General features: G+C 45.9%; 1 protein-coding gene across 7 annotated transcripts in view; it reads right to left on the bottom strand.

Moving 5' to 3' along the window:
- The window catches only part of MEGF11 (multiple EGF like domains 11), a 338,635-nt gene that overhangs the window by 87,274 nt on the left and 228,312 nt on the right, over positions 1–23,049 (bottom strand). For all 7 annotated transcript variants that reach the window (XM_081888442.1, XM_081888441.1, XM_081888440.1 and 4 more), the window contains 2 exons: positions 20,293–20,505; positions 14,108–14,282 (listed from right to left, as the gene is read on the bottom strand). In XM_081888442.1, coding sequence (XP_081744568.1) covers positions 14,108–14,282; positions 20,293–20,505 — 388 coding nt within the window. The remainder of the gene's footprint in view (positions 1–14,107; positions 14,283–20,292; positions 20,506–23,049) is intronic.

Genomic DNA, 23,049 nt, shown 5'->3' with positions numbered 1-23,049 from the left:
AGGGAGATAGTTAGTTTTTGGGTTGTTGCTTTTTAAAAAGCTCCTAACAAAACTGTAACAAAGTACTTTTGGGTTGCTTGGAAGCAATCCTCTGGGCATGTGTCAAATGTTTTCTCAAGCATAGCCATCAGCAGTGAGATTCAGATGCTTTCCCCTCTGCGCCAGATTTATTCAGGCTAAGGAAGGAACCTCAAATTAAAGAACACAAGAGGAGCCAATGACCCATCTAATCCATCATCATCATCATCATCATCTTGTTCTCACAGTGGCCACCCAGATACCTGTCGGAAAGCTGTGGGAGCAAGTTCCATAGTATGCGCAGGGTGAAGCATTATGATAGTGATGATTACTATGGCTACAATTCATTATCCAGCCTTCATCCTAAAGTCCCAGGGCAGTTCCTGAATCATTGTGAAATGAAACAGGAGCAACAAACCCTGAACAACTTGGAATGTAACATACAGAAAGGAACAGGACACAAGCAATACATGCAAAGATCTCTTTCCATCCTAAACTCGAGTTCAGATGAACTGAGAGTATCTTGATTACCAGACATAGGAAACGGTTGTGGTTTGAGGACCCAGTCCCCGCGTAGTGGAATGAAAACACAAGGACACGAGATATAAGGTTAATGGGCAAGAAAAGGCCACAACTTTATTGATTACAGCAAGTGAAAAGGTATTGGCTTAGGCATTGGATTACGTCAGCTGACTCCACCCCCTCAGAGAGGGGTGAGTCTAAAACAGGGGGGTTTAGACGGGACGATGAAAAGTGAGGTCGGAAGGCTGGTGCTGCAGCAATTTAGGCTGCTAAACACGCCCCCTCGCAGGCACCTGGTTGGGTGCCTGCCCGTGGGCATGGGCGCCAGCCAAGTGAGTGGGAGGCAGGGGGCTTGAGGCGGAGTCTGGCTCCCGACCACAACCACTCCCCTCTCTTGCAGGAAGAGAGTCTTTACCTTCCCAGGAATATACTCGCCCTCTCCCTTCATATAGAATTCTAACACCCATTGGTCTATCAGATAAATGATTTAAACATGGGAGGATCAAACCCTTCCTAATTGCAGATTATTTCCACTGAATATTTCCCCCCTCTCCAGACCACCAGTCCTGACACCCCATCACTTCTATTTTCTAAACAGGGCCAAGTGCACACTTGACCTTGTCATCAAATGGGCACTAGGCAAACAGTGTTTCATCCTCCCACACCCTTGAAGCATTTTAGCTCTCATCCTGCTCTTTTAAACTTTTGTGCTGTTTTCTTGTGTGTGTGTTTTAATGCATATTGCGTATTTATTGTAAACGTCCCTGGGATCTTTCTCAATGATCTATCCAGTTTGAATTCTCCCTGATAGGTGTGAAAACAGATTCTACAAAAGTAGCTCTCTGTTATTGGTATTTTTTAACTCTTTTTTTTTAAAAAAAAACCCAAAACCCTGTATGAATGTTTGGCTTTCTGGGGAGGAAAAGGCACCTTTCTTTAGGAGAAAACGGGTTCCTTTTATCTTCTGTGTTGCCAGCAGTAAGAGATCCACAGCTGGTTAAATAGCACAGGATAGAAGATGTTCCTAGTATAATGGGGGGGGGGAGAGAATCACACTGTATGGTCTCTTGCGCCCATAGATAATGTGCAAAATGAAAATCACGCATGCACGCGCACACACACACACACAAAAAAAGTCCTCTTGCGCCCATAGATAACTTGCAAAATGAAAAGCTGGCTTTTTTTTTGCCAGCGATGCTCCACTTAATTGGACAACTGCTGTGCCGTAATACCTACCCCAATCTCACATAGCGCAAAATTTATGCTGGTGATCGCTAACAAAAACAGCCCAATAAAATAGCTGGATTTATTTTACAAATGAAAAGGGCTGTTAACAAAGCGGAGCATCTGATATGCTCACTAAATCAAGGATAAAAGGACAGGAGCTCCATTGAACGTCACCCCCTCCCGAGTTTTCTTCTTCTTCCAGAAACTTCAGACAAGAATAGTCCCCCCCCCCCCGCACTAAAAGTACATCTGGAATCATATCAAAGGGAAACCGATCATTTAAATGAGTTAAATTGCCATCACAGCCCCTCAATGGATCCGACAGTCTCAGCTCCAGGTTTATTTCTGACATTAAAAGGAGAAGCCTTTTTTTGCAAATTTTATAAACTCCCTTTCCCCGCATTCTCTAATCAATAGCTTAAGGCCAAGGGAAGTTTTGTTCATTATGTGAAGAACACGGATACATTGTGCAATTGTAATATGGATGATAAAAATATGTTGAATATGGTCCCCTGCAAGGTTGAGATGTGAGGCAGTGTGGTGTAGTGATCAAAGCAGGTGTGGGTTATAGTTTTGGAAGGTTATAGTTTTGGTTATAGTTTTGTAGCTCAGCAGTAGAGCAGCTGCTTTGCATGAAGAAGGTCCCAGTATCAATACTGGGAATCCTCAGCCTTGGCTGGGAGAAACTCCACATCTGAGATCCTGGAGATCCACTGCCAGTCAGTGTAGACAATAGTGAGTGAGACAGACCAATGGCCTGATTCAGTAAAAGGCAACTTCATAACCTCTGGTCTATGGGCCAGATTAGACCCTTCAGGAATCCTAATTTGCTCCACAATGCTGTTTCCCCCAAGCTAAATCCACCCGCTCTACATCTGATGTAAAAAATGGCATCTGGGCAGATAAATATATGGCTGCAAAACAACAAATTTGGAGCCTTAAGGTGCATTTCCGCTTGTTCCTCAGCAAGTGGACCTTGCATTCAGCTTTCAAATGCAAAACAAACACAGATCAGTTGCACTTCAGAGTTCCTGAGCGCAACTCATCCATGCTGGAAGCAAAGCTTGAAGTCATCACTAATGACCAGCTGATTGACTTCAAGCCTCATTGAGGTCAGGCACTCTGGAGCATAGCTGATCCTTGCTTAAAAACAATGGTCTCCCAGCACCACCTTCTGAGACCTGTCTTTTAGCAATGGCCAGAGCCAACTGGAGCATAGTAACCCCATTGGACCATTCCTGCAAGGTGACCAGAAGGATATGATGACGGTTGATGACATAGTTCATTGACCCCCCTGAGTAACTGGCATGCACAGAATGATGAAACCTAAGGAAATACATGCACATATCTTTAATCTGCAAAATGTATACAGGCTGCAGAATATTTAGTTCACCATATTTATTTATATAAAAAAGCAGAATATGCACCATCCACTTAAGCTGAAGTTTCTTTCATGGATGCTTTCGTTGAGATTCCTGCATTGCAGGAGGTTGGACCAGATGACCCTCGGGGTCCTTTCCAACTCTACAATTCTATAAGCTATGTAAACTCTAGTCAAGGAGGGTGACTTTGGGAGAAGAAAATATGCAATAGGGCATTCAGGGTTAAGGACCAGGAGGCAGCAAGCACCAGGCAGTGGTGAGTGCTGAGTGCCAGGCACCTGGCAGGGGTGAAGGGCAGGAGGCGGTAGCATGGGCACTGCCTCAATCTGAGTGGGGGAGGCATGGTGGTGTGGGGAGTGGTGGCAGTGCTGCTGCTGGCGAGGCGGCAGGAGGTGCAGCCTCCCAACTAACCTCTTGCTCGTCTTGCCACTTTGGGTGGCAGCTTCTCCTCCTCCTCTCAGGGTGCAGCTTGCTGCTGACTGCTTCATGGATGGGGCCCGGCTGTGCACCAAAGGAAAAAGACTCCCGCTTTGCCCCACCCACTTTTGCCTCTGGCCCCACCCACCTCTGGCATACTGTGTCCCGAAGACTTTCTTCCCCCTGTCCACCAGAGAACATTCAGACTAGGTTCAAGAGCTAGAAGTTCACTCCTCTCTTGAAAACCTTGCTCCTTTCAAATCCCCTCTGGATCATAGATAATCTTATTATTGGACGTCTGTGACATATGGCTTTGCTGTCTGAACACGGCAGGGGGATGGGAATGGAATTATTCTGTCCTGGAAAATACATTTTTATCCTCATATTGTACAAGAGCAATCTCCCCAAACTGTCAAAACAGGTGTGTGTGTGGAGGGGAGAGAAAGTCAGGTTGACTCCTTTCATATCAAATCCTTTCATATTGGTGATGAAGTGCTAGTTTTGCTCGACACCACTCTGAGTTCAATAAAAGTGGACAGGTCTCCAACAAATTGGAGCTTAAAGAGATGAACTCGTTAAAGCAATAGAAGTTCTGTCACCTCGCTATGATGTATCGACACGAGGGCTGACCGAGGTGGCAATCGCTGGAAGGACATCATGTCAACCAAGAACTCAACTGCATTACAAGCTTCCCACAGCTAAAGTGGTTTAACTAGGTATAGCTGGTGGCGCAGTCTTTGCCAACTCCATGCTCTCCAGTTGTGCCCTCATGCAGGCCAGGGCTGATGGGGCATGCAGTCCAAAACAGCTGAAGGGCACCAGGTTAGTGGAGGCTATTCCAACGGGTTAGAGCAGAGGTAGTCAACCTGGGGCTATCCAGGTGTTCTGAAATACAGCTTCCATCATTGCTTCCCATTGACATGCTGGCAGGAGTGGATGGAAGTTGCAGTCCAAAATACCTGGAGGGCACCATATTAGCTATCATGGTTAGAGTTACCTGCAAATACAGGTAAAACCACCAAAGCCAATCAGCACTAAGTAAGGCAAGACAACACAGGAGCTAACTCCTGTGGCCAAGGTCCCTTTGGCCCCCACAACTAAATATTTCACACACACCCCCAGTTGATGGGCACATGGGGCAGGGCTTACCTGCCCCCCCATATTTTATTCATGTTGGCACCTCGTTTGACAGCCAGCTTAAAAGTATGCATGGTACATTCTGAGTCACCAAGGTTTATTTCCCCCTTGTGAGAGAGGGAGAGAATCAACTCTGTAATTCTCATTTGGTAGTGCTTAGGTGGCAGAGTGGCTTAAGAACCAGATGTGGTATTTGCAGTTTCTGGTTCAAGCCTCACCTCAGCCATGAACTCTGCTAGACTAATCACCATAATTCCTGGACTTTGCTGGCTGGGGTTGATGATATTAGTAACTTTGCATTAATATCGTGTTTTTATATGTAACTGTATTTTGGTAATATTTTTTGTTGTTGCTTCAGTTTTCTGTACACCGCTTATAGATATTTTAAACATATTGAGCGGTATAGAAATTAAATCATCATTATCACCATGATGTGAGGGACTGATGGGAGTTGTAGCGCAACAACAGCAACGGAAGGGCACCATATTGGCTGCTCTCATCTCTAACCAACACACCACACTGACTCTCAAAATAATTGGGAAGATACAAAGACCCAATTAGTGATATTTATCAAAACTACCAAGAGCTAAGTCCTGAGTAGGCTGAGACCATCATAGGATGAATTAGTCCCTACTTCTATCTTTCCTTAACACCTAGCAGAACTAAGGAATCCAAAACCAGGTGCGTTCTGCAAAAGAAAAACACAATGAGAGGGGCCTGAGGCTCCCCTGTCCTGAAAAAGGAACAAAGAGCCATCAGTGAATGTTGACTCAGCATCTTACTAATGATCCTCTCTGAGAAAGTTGCAATTAGTTGTGGGCTGAGCAGTGAAAACACACCAGCCATGTTTCAAGGGCACATCTAATGATGCTCTGAGCTAACAAGTGAGCGCTGGAGGTTCTTTGCAAGACTTCCCTGCAAGGCAGGTCAAGAATCCCACAGTCTCATGCTATGCTTAATTAATGAACCAGACCCTCCCTTTTGACATTTTACAGAATTACAGGAATGAAAATCAGAAGCAAACAGAAAATCCCAGCCCTAAGGTCTTGCTGGTGATGTATTCTGAAAACCTTCAAACAATATATTTCTGTTGCTTTGCAGTGGCATAAATGAGCATGTAACTCCAGTATTCATGGGTTTGGAGGTTTTTTCCTGCTCTGATGGAAAGACATTATAATCCTGGAAAAGACAATACAGTAGGTTTCTGCAGCAGCTCTCCTTCTGACTCTTGGACTTTGGTCCAAGTCTGTTTAATAGCATCTATAGCTTGGCCATGGTGATTTGTGCTATGGTAACCTCATGGCTGAACTACTGTAACATGGGCTATGTGGGGCCTCCCTTGGGATTGGTCTGGAAGCTGCAGCTGGTGCGGAATATTACAGCCAGTACCAGGATGCACTGGCTGCCAATCATCTACCAGGCTAACTATCATTAAGTAATTTATATAAATGCTTTAAAACAAACAAACAAACTGTGAAAAACTGAGATGCTCCTTAAAGTTACACAGCATCCAACTTGTTCTTCAGCATCTCAGTTAATGCTGATCTGCTTGGCATACTTGGAAACTCCTGCTTCCAAAATTTGAAAACTTATGTCAGCTACTATGAACTTTGGACAGACAGCACACACCTGTGATCAAGATGTCCCAAACGCATTTTCAGCTGACGCTGAAAACTCCACACTGAAGGTGCCTGAATGCAGTTTCAGGGTTAAGAGGTTCCACAGAGTTTCACCACAACAGAGAAAGTCCTCTCAGAGGTCACAGCCAGCTGGGCAGCCCCTGTTGGTGGAACCCCAAAGGTCCACCCTTAACCCACTGCACAGCAGCAATCTCAGTTACAGAGCTAGCAGATATGTGTAGAGACACTCTTTCAAGTATTCCTTATTTAAGGGGGGAAAGTACTTTTAATTCTTAAAAGCTCTTGAGAAATTCTGACTGCTTTCAACTTCATTTCTCAGGCAAGGAGGCACTCAACTTCCCTCTTATCAGTGCATGGAGCTGAGGCTGAGTTATAATGGCCTGGTTTGCACAACGCATAAATTTAAGCCATGGTTTACTGGGACCTCATGAATGTGTGGATTCCCAGAGAGGAGACATTCTGCAGTGAGCTAAGTCGCAGTTTGGCTTAGCATGTTGTCCCAACCAGGGCTTGTGGTTACGCTTTCTCCTCCCTAACTATGAGCCAAGGTTTATGCCATGTATAACTAGACGAATGACTTTCCCAAGGCTATATGATAGGTCTGTGGGACTGAAACCCAAGTAACATCATTAATAGAGGAAGATGCCTCATACTTAGCCAGCTCACCAGTCAACTGAGCTCAGTTTTATCTACACTGCCTGGCAGCAGGAAACCAGGGTTTTCCCCCCAACCCTATTTGGATTTGTGGGTGATTGAACCTGGGACCTTCGGCTTGCACGGTCAAGTCTCTACCCTTAGCTATGGCCCTTCCCCAAGTCTTCCAGAATGTTTATCAGGGACTGTTGTTTTTAAAATCTAAACTTGTGAATTGAATTACAGGTGACCCCATTGCCATGCAGAGGCTGCTCTCTCCCTCTCTTCCCCCCTCAATTATGGCAGTCAAAAGATGCTGCACCCTCCCTGTTTAAAAAGTACAATAGGAAAATAATTGGAATTTATTCTAGCAGGAAGGCAGATTCTGACCTCATTTCAGCATAAATCTGAACTTTACCTGGCAAGGGCAAAATTAAAGAAAAGAAGCATTTGAACTTCCTAACCTCTCATTGCTAAACTCAGCTCAGGCACACTTAGGAATGCAGAGGCATCTGGAGACCAAGGATGTTTTTCTCTTGCTCTCCAAATGCCTCTTCCGAAGGCATATTTGTGCCTATTAAGAAGCCCATTTCACCCTAAATGCTTTGGTCAGGAAACTAAGGAAGGATCTGCACAGAAGCCTGTGTGTGTTTGATAAAGGTGCAAATCTGCTTGTAATCACTTTCCCCTCCTCGCAGCTGCATCTTCTTCAGCTTCTTCTATTTTAAAATAGATGCTGGTCCATTGAACAAAAAGGCCGCATTGCCCTCCCACCCCTCTTTTCTCTTGGTGCCATTCACAGTCGTCTTGGCTTTGCTGACAGCAGAATCCAACTCTGCTCGGTCATACGTTGGGGCAATGGCCTTATCTATCTTTTGTAGATAAGTTACCCAGGATATAAAATGCTCAAGGCTACCCCTTTGCGCTATCCCCCTTTATAAACTCCCACACACTCTTGAGATGTGCTTTGTGACATTGGTGTCACACTCCTGAAAGAAATGGTCAAACAAGATCCTCTTTCAGGTCAGCCTGCTGCACAGCACCTGATTATTTTATTTCTCTCTCATTATTTTATTTTTTTCAACAGTTGCATGTCATGGCCACTGAAATGTTGGCAGCTTCTTGGATAACACCACAATTAGAGAAGGAAGAAAGCAAACACTCTGTTTCTTTGGGAAAAGCCACAGCAGACTGTGCGGTGGAGCAGTGGTGCTCACCTGAGCTTGGGATAAACAAGTTACGGATACTTAGCAGGAAGGAAAAGGTGGAGGTGCCAGGGAGGTTGGCATGATGCAAATGCATTGTGTTGAACTGTGCCAACCTCCCCACAGCCTCGTCCCTCCCCTTCTCCTTCCCAGTAAGTAGCAGCGATGCAACTGTTGGGAGGTTAAGTGCATGTTGCTGCCCCAAGCCAACTGCTACTGGGGGGAAAACAGCTCAGTTGGGTTGGGCAGCTATTTTCAAATACTAGAAACACAGCAGATGAAGAGCAAGAACCTAACTGGGAAAGCTGAAGGGAAGTCAATAAATACTTTGAGGATTTGGGCTGAGAGATGTGTTGATTTCAGCTGAAAGGTGCAAGCCCGTACATGCAGCAGAACGAGGTGATATAGTGGATTGTACCACTTCATCCAAGTGGTGGGATATAAAAGGATTGGGCTGGTAGGCTCTCACAAGTAGGACCTGCAACAAAATGTTGTGGCACAGAGTGCTCCTGTTCAGGATTCCAGCTGGCCACTCACCCATGCCCTTTTCCAGGACGTTGGAAAGAGATGCACGGGCATATGGATTGCAAATCCACTGCAATCAATGGTGATTATTACAACTTTAGCAGTGGGATGACTTTCAAAAATGGTAATGAAAAGCAACCATTTTTGGGAGCCAACACTTTGAGTCTTCTGTAACATTTACATATTTTTTTCCTTCTTATTTTTGCAGCAATCTTGTCTTGTTCCAATCACCTTAGCCAGGGAAGCTGTCCAGCAGATTGCTGGTACCGTGGTCCTGAACTCTGAGTCATTAGTCTCAGAGTCTCCAATCATTAGTACCTCAGAAGAGGGGATGAATCCCCTCCCCAGCTCTATCCTGTATAGACCTACCAGCGCCATATTCTGCACCTAGCTCCCTGTCCCCTGGCCTATGGACTTGGATATTACAGAGGATCAAGAAAGCCCTGAAGAGCATCCAAAGATCAAGTCTTCACTGCCAAAAGCACACCGTCTAGGAGAAGCCAATGGCTGCAAAGGACACTGGCACTTTAACTAGCAGGTCTGAATCACCCAAAAGGTGGTACAGTGGTACCTTGGGTTACATACGCTTCAGGTTACATACGCTTCAGGTTACAGACTCCGCTAACCCAGAAATAGTACCTCGGGTTAAGAACTTTGCTTCAGGATGAGAACAGAAATTGTGTGGTGGCAGCGCGGCAGGAGCGAGAGGCCCCATTAGCTAAAGTGGTGCTTCAGGTTAAGAACAGTTTCAGTTTAAGAACGGACCTCTGGAACGAATTAAGTACAGTGGTGCCCCGCAAGACGAATGCCTCGCAAGACGAAAAACCCGCAAGACGAAAGGGTTTTTCGGTTTTTGCGACGCTTCGCTAGACGATTTTCCCTATGGGCTTGCATCGCAAGACGAAAGCCCATAGGGAAATCTCGGGGACCTTTTTTTAAATGCTGGCGGTGGGGAGCAAAGCCTTCCCCCCCCTCCGGACTTCAGAAGAGGTCCAGGAAGGCCGGCGGGGGCGAAAGGCTTTGCTCCCCACCGCCAGCATTTTAAAAGCGGTCTGGGATAGCAGGGAAGCGCTTCCCGCTATCCCGGACGGCTTTTGAAGGCAGGCAGGGGGGGCAAAGACTTTTGCCCCCCCTGCCTGCCTAACCGGGGGCTTTTAAATCGCCCCGGGACTGTCCGGGGCGATTTAAAAGCCCCCGGACGGCTTTTGAAGCCTCCCCCCGCCGCCCGGCTTCGGGGCATCGTCCCGATGCCGGGCGGTGGGGCAGGAACGCCTCCCCCCGCCGCCCGGCATCGGGGCATCGTCCCGATGCCGGACGGTGGGGCAGGAACGCCTCCCCCAGCCGCCCGGCTTCGGGGCATCGTCCCGATGCCGGGCGGTGGGGCAGGAACGCCTCCCCCAGCCGCCCGGCTTCGGGGCATCGTCCCGATGCCGGGCGGTGGGGCAGGAACGCCTCCCCCAGCCGCCCGGCTTCGGGGCATCGTCCCGATGCCGGGCGGTGGGGCAGGAACGCCTCCCCCAGCCGCCCGGCTTCGGGGCATCGTTCCGATGCCGGGCGGTGGGGCAGGAACGCCTCCCCCCACCGCCCGGCATCGGAACGATGTCCCGAAGCCGGGCGGCCGGGCGAGAAAGCCTCCCCCCGCCGCCCGGCATCGGAACGATGTCCCGAAGCCGAGCGGCGGGGCGAGAAAGCCTTTGTCCCCCCTGCCTGCCTTCCCAGGGGCTTTTAAATCGCCCCGGACAGCGGAGAAGTCCTCCGCTGTCCCGGGCGATTTTAAAATGCCGCCCGCCAGAAGAGGTCGGGGGAAGGCGTTTTCCATAGGAACGCATTAATTGATTTTCAATGCATTCCTATGGAAAACCGTGCATCGCAAGACGAAAAACTCGCAAGACGAAGAGACTTGCGGAACGAATTAATTTCGTCTTGCGAGGCACCACTGTACGTAACCAGAGGTACCACTGTAATTCAGTCTGGGTCATCCAAGTCCAGTATACAAAGCTCTGGCCGTTGCAAAAAGCCTGTGCCGAGACAACTTGCTCCCAGCTACAAGATTGTTGTCCATGGTCCTGAACTATTGCTTCTGTGCTCTGATGCAGCTTCCCGGGCTCCAACCAAGTCCTGACATTGATCCAGCACAGAGCTGGTTGGGGCAGTCTTGAGCCTGCTTCCATCATCTTGTTTGGGTTGTTGCCTTTTAGTAGTGATGGAAGGAGCTATGGACCAAGACTGTTGGGCTAGGAGCAGGCCTATGGAAGCTGCTGTAACAGTGGCTTTCAGGCAACAACCTAGGGTTCAAGAACTCAGCCTGGCTGCCCTATCCTTCCTAGTGTAGTTATGGAGCCCTAATCCCAACCATCTCTGGGATGGAATGCCTTGTGCTGCCCTTGAGACCGAACTTCATTTTGGGGCTCATTGCCACCACTGTTCTTGAAGACGTGGTGGTGGCTGCGGGGAGATGCAGAGTTGTCAGATGAGTGCACTCAGGGCCCTTAATGTTCCCCAATTCCACCAGTTCCCTGGGGGGCACACTGTCCTGGGGAATAATCTTGAGGTTTCCCTCTGTCTCCCCCTGGTCATGGGAAATGTTGGGGGTCCACTCTGATTCAGAGGCCGTGGCTAATTCTAGCTCTGAGAGTTAGCAGTTCCTGACAGTTCAGTAACTCTGTGTAAGATGATGTCTTGTGTTCCGACTCATCCTATGCATGACAAACACACTTCCACCACAATAAATTAGCAATTCCCAGGCTTAACAACCCCTCCTGGACTAATTGCCAGAGATTATTGTATATTATGAGAGCGCAATGATACTAATGCCTAAATATGCTCCAGTGATTATGGTGCTATCTTCAATAACCAAGCTGTTTAAATGTCAGTGCGGAGAAAGCTCTTTAGTGGGAGATGAAACGTTATTTTCAAAATGGGCCAGAAGAGCCTAATCAACCTTTTCAAGAATGTTGCCTTGAAACAAACGTGTTGTTATTTTGACTATCTGATAAACATATGCAAAAAGAACCAAAGTGGGAGGTCCTATGAGCAACACTTACATTTAACACCAGAAGGGAGAAGAAGAAGAAGAAGAAGAAGATAATAATAATAATAATAATAATAATAATAATAATAATAATAATAATATTTTTTATTTATACCCCGCCCATCTGGCTGGGCTTCCCCAGCCACTCTGGGCAGCTTCCAACCAAGTATTAAAATATTTGCATCAAACATTAAAAGCTTCCCTAATCAGGGCTGCCTTCAGATGTCTTCTAAAAGTTTGGTAGTTGTTGTTCTCTTTGACATCTGGTTCCACCATACAGTACCTTCCCTCCTAGCAGCTGATCACCCCATCTCCTTTCCCACATGCCATCTAGATACCCGAAGTGATCCTGGTAACACAGACATATAAGCGGTGGAACATGGGCAGCCTAGGTAGCAGGGTATGTGTGTGTCAGCTTCTAACATCCATGCCCCTCCACTTTTCATATAACAAGTTGTTATTTTTGCTGTTATTTGATTCTCATATCCCACCTCCCAAATAGAGCCCAAGGCAGCTAATCCAGGAAAAAATAGCATAAAAGCAACAATACAGAAAAACAATAAAATGCAACATGATGGGCAGCAGATAGAAGGCTCTCCCATCCAGACATGTCCCAAAGGCCTGAACATAAGGTCTTAAGCAGCCACCTAAAGTAACATACATGGGGGACAACTGGATCTCCATCAAGAAGGAGTTCTGCAGCTGGGGGGCCACCACTGAGAATGTCCTGCAGCATGTCGCCGCCCTATGGGCCAGGTCCCTGTTTAAAATATGAACAGTAAAGAAATGGGACAGACCCAATAAAAGTAAACATTGGTCCCTCTCCTTGGTAGTCAGACTCTTCTGACAGCTCTCCTTTCTGGAGATGCGGAGAGTTAGAAGCTTCTCTTACACCTGGTGTATTGGAGCTGAAAGGTAATTTGTGGTTCTGGGAAAGATCTTAAGCAGCAGACAATCATTCTCATTTGTTCAGTTGGTGCTTGGTTATGTTCCGGCCCAGTGATGCACGTGGCTTGGATTTGATGTGCAGTCTGAGTTGCTAAGCAACCGGTATTATGGGATTGCCACCTGATGCTGCTGAGAAGTGGGTAGCGGAACCCCCTAGAACAGTTATCTCAAGAGGGAGCGACATATATATATGTAAGGGTACCCTTGCACATATTCAATGGCATATAGGGTGGCTTGAATGCGTTCACTAAAACAACATTGCCTTCCCCCACAAAGGAACACTATGTGCTGTGACCAAGTGAGCTCACTTCTAGCCCAGCTAACAGCCACAAAAAAATTATATACCCCCAAAAAACACACCTCGTCCTTCCCACCCAGTTTCCATCTTCTTCTATCTGCTTTGATTGAAAACAGGAGACCAGAGATCCAGAATTTTGCAGAGGCCCCACAGATATAACAGCACAATTCAATTTAATAATCAGAAACCTCTTTCCTCCCCAATAATTATTTTACCCAAAGCACAACAGATTTGTGTGTGTCCCCAAAAACTTCTTCAAGTTTTTGTTCTAATTTCAGTTTAAAACCCATCTCCTATATTTCTATTATTGCTATTATTGGAAGTATCCGAAGCAGTGATCAGAGGAGGAATGACCACTGGGCAGAATGCAGAGAGAAAAAATGCCATGGTGCATCTGCAGCAGCACAACTGGACGCCTTCATCTGCCCCAGCTGCAACAATACATGTCTCTCCTGCATTGGTCTCTACAGCCACAGCAGGCACTGCAACCGCCCAACAGTCTAACCTCACCCCCAAAGGTGCTCCTCCACTGTCTCCCTAGAGAGACGGATGGCAACATGTAAGTAAAAATACTGATTACTGATTTAAAACAGCAACAGACAAACATAGAAAACACAAGCAGAGCTTTGGGGGAAAGCTGCAGTTAAGTGGCAGAAAGTCGCTGGTATTTCCAGGATGAGGATTCTCTTTGAAGCCCTGTAAAGCTGCTGCCAGTCAGTGTTGACAGTACTGAGCTAGATGGACCAATGCTTTGACTTGGTAGAAGTTAGATTGCTGTGTTTTGAAATACGCCACAAGGAAGGGCCATAGCTCAGTGGCAGAGCACCCACTTTGAATGCAGAAGGTCTCTAGCTCAATCCCTGGCATTTCCAGGCAGGTCTGAAAAGATGGAGAGCTGCTGCCGGCCAGTGTAGACAATACTATCTTAGAGGGACCAAGAGTATAAGGTTGCTTCTACGGTTGCTCCTGCCATTACTAGCTTTCCGTATTTATCGCCCTCTCCTTCCAAAGGGGCTCAGATAGAACTCTGAGCTGGAATAAAAAATACTGACAATATCAGGGGAAAGTTCTCCAGTGTTCTGATCACTTAATCGAAATGTGCACACCCCCCCCCCAGGGCTTACCATATATCCTGGGCCACAGGAGCACTTCCCTGTAATACTATCACAATCTGCTCCATTCTGGCAGCGGCAGGCAAGCTGGCAGCTTTCTCCGTAGTATCCCGGAGGACAGGTGTCATTGCAGTAGAGTCCTGCCCAGCCGGCTTTGCAGTTGCATTCTCCAGACAGAGGGTGACAGCTGACAAGAGGAGAGACAGGTATTAATGAGAAGCACCAGTGGGAAGGGGAAAGAGAAGGCATCTGATTATTAAACCGCATCATTTCAGGGCACGGATAACCGAGTGAAACACACACACTCTCAAGACGCCTCTTATCTGCATTCCCAACGCCAAATCCCCTAAAGCCGGTAGTTGAGCTTGTCGGATGTCACAGAATGCTCACAAACATTTCTGCTACGTGGGAGATGAGAGGATATCTGCCCACAACAGAGGGCTGACTGTTTCCACAGTGGAAGTGAAAGGCCCCTTTGGCTGGACAAAACCTCAGATACTGTTGAGGGAGTGAGGGGAGGGGTAAGAGGGTCTCTGTGCTATTGGCTGGAAATGGAGGGCAAGAGACCATTGTGCTTGGCACACAGGAAAGCTAAGGGCTGGGCAGACACACAAGCAGAGACCACAAAAGCAGCATAGATAAAGCGGTCAAAGAAGTAGGGGCCTGGGCAGAAGATGGGTAGGAGATAGTGGCTCTACCAGGTAATCCCTATATCAGACCCTCCAAGTGTTCCTATTTTCCAGGAACAGTCCCAGATTTACAGAAGCTGTCCAGGATTCTGATTTGATCCCTGATTGTCCCGTTTTTTGTTAGGATGTCCCTATTTTCTGTTGGAGAGCATGGAGTTATCCAACCCCCAAGCCATCTGAAGGCAGCCCTGTTTAGGGGTGGTTTTTTAATGTTTAATGTTTTATTATGTTTTGTATATATGTTGGAATCAGCCCAGAGTGGCTGGGGCAACCCACTCAGAGGTATAAATAGTCAAATTATCATTATTGGAACAGGATGTCCCTATTTTCATCGGAGGGTATGCTATGTGCATAGACAGCATACCTAAACAGCATCTTAAAAAAACTGGACAGCATCTTAAAAAGCAGAGACATCATCTTGCCAACAAAAGCCCGTATAGTCAAAGCGATGGTTACCCAGTAGTGATGTATAGAAGTGAGAGCTGGACCATAAAGAAGGCTGACGGCCAAAGAATTGATGTTTTTGAATTATGGTGCTGAAAGAGACTCGTGAGAGTCCCATGGACTGCAAGAAGATCAAATTCTTTCCATTCTTAAGGAAATCAGCCCTGAGTCCTCACTGGAAGGACAGATCCTGAAGCTGAGGCTCCAATACTTTGGCCACCTCATGAGAAGAGAAGACTCCCTGGAAAAGACCCTGATGTTGGGAAAGATTGCGGGCACAAGAAGAAGGGGACGACAGAGAACGTGATGGTTGGACAGTGTTCTCGAAGCTACCAGCATGAGTTTGACCAAACAGTGGGAGGCAGTGGAAGACAGGAGTGCCTGATGTGCTCTGCTCCACGGAGTCACGAAGAGTAGGACCGACTAAACGACTAAACAACAACAACATGCTATGTGCACATCCTTTATATCAGCACTAAGGAACCTTTTCAGCCTGAGGACCAAATTCCATCTCAGGCCTTCTAGAGGCCACATGCCATGGAAAAAGGATGGCTGGGCAATGGGTGTGGCTTTTAGCTTTGGACTGCAAGCTATATTACAGTCATGAAGAACCCAGAGGTTTCTATATCCTGCCCATACCTGTATCTCCAACGAGACAAGCAAGAGGCACGATTAAGTCCAAATACACATTTCAGTCAGGCAAAAGTACTGAAGGAGGGTGCAGAGCAGGGCTGTTGGCAGGCTTGGCCTAAGTAAGCTTCCTGAGGGCCTGATAGACAAACCTCAAGGGCTGCATCCCTTCTCTGGGTCTGAAATTCTCCACCCTTGCTTTATGCACACAGACTGTCTCGCCCACACCCTCTCTGTTGGAAGAGACCCTCCTTGACAATCTGGGACAGAAATACAATGTGGAATCCTCACCAAAAAACATTTATTTGGCTTTCCTAATTTCCCCTCCCTCCCTCACCGCCTTTGTTTTGTTATCAGCAGAAGCGATTAGTGCATAATGTTGTGACTAAAAATTGCCAAGTTCTGTAGCTGTCATGTGCTTCTTCGGAGGATTCTGGTAACTAATTAAAACAATTCATCAGCTTAATAAAAAAAATCACCAGGTTTCCGCTTGACAAAGCACTCCTCGGAATTATACGCTGCTCGGTTCACACCTCTTAACATTTAGATGAAAAAGTAATAAAAAAAGCTGGAACTGCAACCCCCCCCATCTCTGCATCTATTAATCTTCAGGTAATGGGAACAGAAAACTAAACAGCACAGAAATAGTTTAGTTTCCCTCGTTTTGCGTTTTTCCTCCTGGCGCGCAGAACCGTACATTTCCAACCAGCTTTGCATCGGAAAGCTAAATTAAATCTTTCAAAACTAATATATGTTCCCAGCAATCTGAATTGGCCTGTTACAATTCAATTGAAAAATACGGCATTCGGTAAGCATTTCAACCGCAAGGCGGAGTCTTTTATAAATAAAAAAAAAGAGGGGTAGGTTCCCCCCCAAAAAAATCTCCTCATGAAATATGAACACTTCATGAATGGTAAAAGATATGCCCCAACCAAAACAAGGGCTGCATGAGATGCAAACTGCAAGGAAAATAGAGTTAAAGCAAACTGACTGAATTCAGAAACAGGCCGAGGGTCCCTCTCCCATTTCAAGTGCACTAAACGTCCGGTGATATCCCCATGTCTTTTGTTTCTCACTCTCCCCTGCACAAACTCGCTTGCCAGGAAGATTTATGTTTGCGATTTCATGTGCTATTTACTTAATGCAACCTTCTCTTTGCTTTGCCTTTATTCCAACATCTACCTATCACTGATATAGCAGGAGAGCTACTGAAAGCCGTGTTTGCTCCTGTCTGTGGATCTTGATCCTATATTGTTTGGCCACACCACAGCAGGGATAGCTGATGTAGTGCCCTCCAGCTGTTTATTATTATGATTACTATTACTGTTATTACTATTATTATTGATTTATTAAACCACCACCTGAAAGCAATGAAGCTGTTGTTGTTGTTGATGATGATGATGTATTTATTAATCGTCTTCTAAACCATTGTCTCAAGGTGATTTGTGCATAACATAATTAAAATAGCTAAAAACACAAAAACAGCAAATATGTTTAAAATAAGACACTCCCTGCAAAGACCCATTTATCTGCTGGGAAAGCCTCTCAGAACAAAAATGTCTTCAACTGTTTCTGCAAAGTACAGATAGTGAATTTCTGTCATATCTCGACAGGAATGCTATTCCCCAGAACAGGCTGAGCCACACTAAAAACCCTGCTCATTCACATTACTGTGGAAAGGGCTTCTGAAATCTTTGGAACTTACAGGAGAAAGTCTCCCACAGACTGCAGCAATCTATTGGGCATGGAAGGGGTAAGGCAGTCTCTCAAGCAACCCGGTCCCAAGCTGTATAAGGACTTCTATGTTAGCATCAACACACTGAACTTTGTCCAGTAGCAGATTGGCAGCCAAAGCAACTCCTGCAAGCAAAGTGATATACACTGGTGGTACTTTGCCCCCACAAACAACCTAGCTGCTACGTTCTGCATCAGCTGCAGCCTCTGGACCAACCCCAAGGCTATCCCCACACAGAGTGCATTGCAGTAGCCCAGCTGTGAAGCTGCCAATGCATGATCAATTGTGCTCAAGCTAGCCTGGTCCAGGAATCGTACTCTTGGACTACAGCTCTCAAGATCCCCGATGGAAGTTGTTGTGGAAGAGCATTTGGAGGGTGCCATGATGGCTAGAATGGGCCAGAACACTGGGAACTTGTTGCACATAATTTAAGGAAGAGAACTTAGGCGGGAATGCTAGTACTGTACTTCATGGATGGAACTGAACGCATGTGAGAGTTGGGGGGCTTATGGGTTTGTTTTGTTCTTGTTTTTATTATGCATTTTGTGTTTTTATTTTGCATTTTTATGCTGTAAATCACCCTGAGATCTTCAGATGAATGGTGGTATAATTAATTAATTAATTAATTGATTAAATCCCTACATTTTAATAGCCACAAGGCTGTTTTCAGAGAAGGTGAGCTCCCCTTTCTCAGCTTAGGTGCCCCCTTTGTCTCGAAACTTTGACAAGCTGCTGAAGAGTTGCTTGGAAAGTCAAAAGCTGAAATGCCAATGGGATGAATGAAAAAAACATCTACGGATCTCTGCCTGCCGCTATCTCTTTTGTTCCACCCTGGTTGAGATAAGACCAAGTAGAATGACAGATTTTTATCAACGGGGAGAGACTAGACTCATTTATTAAGAGGAACAGATACCATCTGGAGACAAGAATGCTTGAAGACAGTACAAACAGATGGGATGGGGGAAAAGAAAGCCAAGGCGAAGAAACAACCTGGCCAGATCAGAAGCAGTGCAAGGTGCAAATATTCTCTTGGGAGAGTAAATGTTCACAGGGGCATTTCCCCCATTAAATTTAAAGTCTTGCTTTGAAAAAGCTCAGTCTCTATCCATCTAGATGGCAGTCTTATCAGATGACTTTAAATGGGGAGAAAGGCTAAAGACAGAGCATCCATTCTATAGAGGTTTGGCACCAATATTAATATTTTTATATAAATGCTAATTATTCAAGCAGGACAATATTAGCCTCACATGAGAACTGATACAGAGTTTGTGCCTGGAATGAGCTCTGAAGTCCAAGGTCTGGTGCATATGACACTACAGTCTGTTTGTTTAGAAGACTTACAGCCTGCCATGTGGGTTCTTTTGCACTATGCAAAAACTTTAATATTTCCCCAGAAGGGCAGATGATGACCCTGGAGCCAGAACAATTTTTCAGCAGGAACTCAGGGGAACTCAGCTCCAGCACTTCTCAGATGGGTGCCATTGCCGGCACCTCTTTTTCTAGAAAATAGCACTGCTAGGAGCCATAGCAAAAGAAGAGAACAACAGAACTAAGACTACCAAGTTACCTCTACGGAGTAGTCAGCAAGGAGAGGGATATGGAACAGCCTTCCCAAGGAAGCTTGCTTGGCACTATTCTTGTAGTCCTTTCATCCCAAGGTGAAGACACCTCTGTTCAGCCAAGTTTTCTTTTTTAAAAAAAACACTTATGCAGTCTACTTCTCAGTTTTCAAACCTGTGGCTTTAATCTGTGTGCTCTGTTTTTGTAGCATTTATTTAATTTGGAAGTTATGCTTTTAATGTATGTTTTGGTTAGCTTCCCTGTATTGGGAAGGGTTTTATGTTTGGTGTTTTATTATGTTTTTATATGTTCTAGAAGCTGCCCAGTGTGGCTAGGGAAAACCAGTCAGACAGGCAGGGTATAATAATAATAATAATAATAATAATAATAATAATAATAATAATAATAATATTGTAAGCCATACAAATAACTGTGTTATGGGACAGCTTACAAATCAATCAATTAATCAACTTTTAAAACACTTTCACCCATTATCTTCTCTGATGTTCAGGATCTGGACACCACACATGGGCGGTAAAAGGTAAAGGTAAAAGGACCCCTGACCATTAGGTCCAGTCGTGGCCGACTCTGGGGTCGTGGCGCTCATCCCGCTTTATTGGCCAAGGGAGCCAGCGTACAGCTTCTGGGTCATGTGGCCAGCATGACTAAGCCGCTTCTGGCAAACCAGAGCAACGCACGGAAACGCTGTTTACCTTCCCACCGGATCGGTACCTATTTATCTACTTGCACTTTGACGTGCTTTCTAACTGCTAGGTTGGCAGGAGCTGGGACCAAGCAACAGGAGCTCACTCCGTTGTGGGGATTTGAACCTCCGACCTTCTGATTGGCAAGTCCTAGGCTCTGTGGTTTAACCCACAGTGCCACCCGCGCCAATACCGCCAATTCCTCATTTTGTTCCTCAGCCCAGCAATGGGCTCTTCCACTGCCCACATTCAACAAACATGCATCATTGCTTGTACCAAGTTCAGGAGTTGCTCCATGCTGGAGATGGAGTCACTGGACTTGCCCAGAAAAAAAATCCACTCCTCCATCTTTTCCTTCCCACTCTCTTCCCAAAATAAGCTTTCTTGCTTCTTAGCTATCACCCTCACAGCTAGCAAGAGACTTGATGCACATACCTGACTGTGTTTGGAACATGGCAAGGACACCGCTTGTTGCATTTCAGCCCATAGTATCCCTCGGGGCACATCCGCTCCTGGCAATGGATCCCTTTGAAGCCTGGGTCGCACAGGCAGGCCCCGTTGATGTGGTAGCACTTGGCTCGGTTCTCGCAGTTGCATTTCTGCATGCACTGAAAGCCGAACGTCCCAACAGGGCACTCCTCCTGGCATCTGCAAAGGAGAAGAAGCAGTGGCAGGTAGAGGCTCAATGTAAACTGGAGATGTGGGAGAGCTTCTAGCAAACCAGTCAAGTTTAAACAGCACCCGGCCCAATAAAAATCTGTAGCTCAGTGGCACTTTGCAAAATGTCCCAGCATTTCCATCTAGGGCCAGCAATGAGCCCTGCCTGAAACTCTGGAGAGCCAACACCGGTCAAGGTGTACAGTTTTGAGTTAGATGGGCCAATGATACAAGGCGCCTTAAGAAAGCTTGCTGTTCCTTGCTGGCCTGTTGCTCTGGATCCAGTCTGTTCCTTGTCAACATCCCCACCTACACAGAACTAGAACATGAGCTTTGGCTTGCTGGATCAGGCAAGAAGGTCTTGCTATATTTTTGGTAGCCGTCAAGCTAGCTTGATGCACCAACCTGATGCACCCAGAATCTCGTAAGAAAGGCATAAAAATGGCTGAAGGAAAACCTGACAGGTGAAAAAAATGAAGAGCCCTGCTGGATCAGACCAAAGGTATATCAAACCAGTGTCCTGTTCTCACTGTGGCCAATTGGATGCCCATTGTCCTATTGTGGCATCTGAATATAGACTGCATTTTTAATCAAGACTTATATTGGCTTATATCTTGATCAGGTTCCTAAATTAAATGGGCTTAGATTTTCAAATGTTTCATGCCAGGCAGAGGAACCTTGGCAATGTTTTCCTCCTGAACAAGGCCCCCCCCCCTGATTTATAGCAGGAAAAACAATTCTCAAAGTCGTTTAAAAAAAAGAGGAAATTACAGACTGAGAGCAAGGACACTGATCCTGCATGTTACAGAACATAAAAAAGGCTGAGAAAACACAATTAGGAATGGGCAAATAGTAAAATGATACCATGGGCCTTTCATTAGAGCAGTGAAAAAGGCAACTGGCTGGAAGAATGAGAGCATTTTTGGGAAATCTTTAAAAGCTGTTTTTTACTGAGTTCCTTCCTTTTTATTTTACAAAGGTTTTATTTTTTTAAAAAGGCTACCTATGATAATGTATGAAATATATTAGCTTAAATATATTGGCTTAAATGTAATTATGCAAAGGATTTAAGAAATGCTAGATTCATAGAGTCATATTGCAATAGGAGACCAGAGGGGCAAATGAGCCTAGCCCCCCCTGCAAGACAGGAAAACGCCAGCGAGCACTCATGACAAATGGTTGTCAGGCCTTTGTTTAAAGACCTCCAAAAGGAGATATTTCATTGATGATGCATGAGAATATGAACCCAAGGTCTCTGACATCTGTTCAAGATAAAAATTTAAGATTAACCATTTGTTTTAGAAGGCAATAGGGCAAGGAGGGCAAGAGGTGAGCTGGTAATTAAGATTCCATGTAAGATATATTATTACTTATTTGTCATTTATATATAGCTCTTTGTCTCCCTTATAAGGACAGGAGGATATGGGTGTATCTTTTTGTGATTAGTTATAGCAATCAGCCAATAGGAAATCCAACCAGGCTGATTGAACAGAGGCAGCCCAAGGAGGAGCAAAGGGGGCTGGATTAAGGGAATATAAGTGCTGGCCAGAATGGCAGGAGGCCAGGCCAGAGCTTGGTAACCATATACCACTGAGCCTCTCATTTATTTGTCTGACAAATAAATTATTATTTTAATTTCTCTGCTGCTGCGTTGAATATTTCATTCCAGCTAAGCGTTAACCACAAGCAGGGTGCTACACTATGCCATGAGATGCCCATGGGAAGCCCACAAGAAGATGCTGAGCGTAACAGCAGACAGCACTCTCCCCACTTGCGATTCCCAACAACTGGCTTTTGGTGGTCTAGGGCTTGCCGATCAGAAGGTCGGCGGTTTGAATCCCCATGACGGGGTGAGCTCCCGTTGCTCGGTCCCTGCTCCTGCCAACCTAGCAATTCAAAAGCACGTCAAAGTGCAAGTAGATAAAGTGCAAGTACCACTCCAGCGGGAAGGTAAATAGTGTTTCCGTGCACTGCACTGGTTCGCCAGAAGTGGCTTTGTCATGCTGGCCACATGACCTGGAAGCTGTACACCGGCTCCCTCGCCCAACCCCAGAGTCGTCTGCGACTGGACCTAATGGTCAGGGGCCCCTTTAGTTTTAGCTTTACCAGGGGAGGCAGAACATAGCCACCATAGCTAGTAGCTCCTGCATCATCCTGCCCATGCCCTAAAGTCATGTGCCAATGCTCTCCTCTGAGAGCTCCCCTCTGTCCAAACTGAGGCTAGGAAAGCTGGAGGACTGTTACTTTTCAAATTCCCATACAAAATGACCTATTCAGACAAATGTGCAGATTGGAACACAGCAACGTACTGGAGTTCACACTTCTTCAAATATTGCATTATGGGTCTTGGCATTTGAATTTTTTAAAAATACACTTTTTAAATACGTATATTGAGAGGATGAAAAGAAAATGGCATAGATTAATGTAGAAATGGTCTGGTTGGCAGCCTGGAACATTGAATAGTGACATTACATGCCAAAGCATTTTTCTGCAGCCCCCCTCTCCCCCGATTTTGCCACTAATAACCATGATCTG

The sequence above is a fragment of the Podarcis melisellensis genome (assembly GCF_964234715.1).
Source record: "Podarcis melisellensis genome assembly, chromosome: 14".
NCBI lineage: Eukaryota > Metazoa > Chordata > Lepidosauria > Squamata > Lacertidae > Podarcis > Podarcis melisellensis.
The sequence above is the reverse complement of the archived record's forward strand: the minus strand, read 5'-3'. Positions and strand labels throughout refer to the sequence as shown.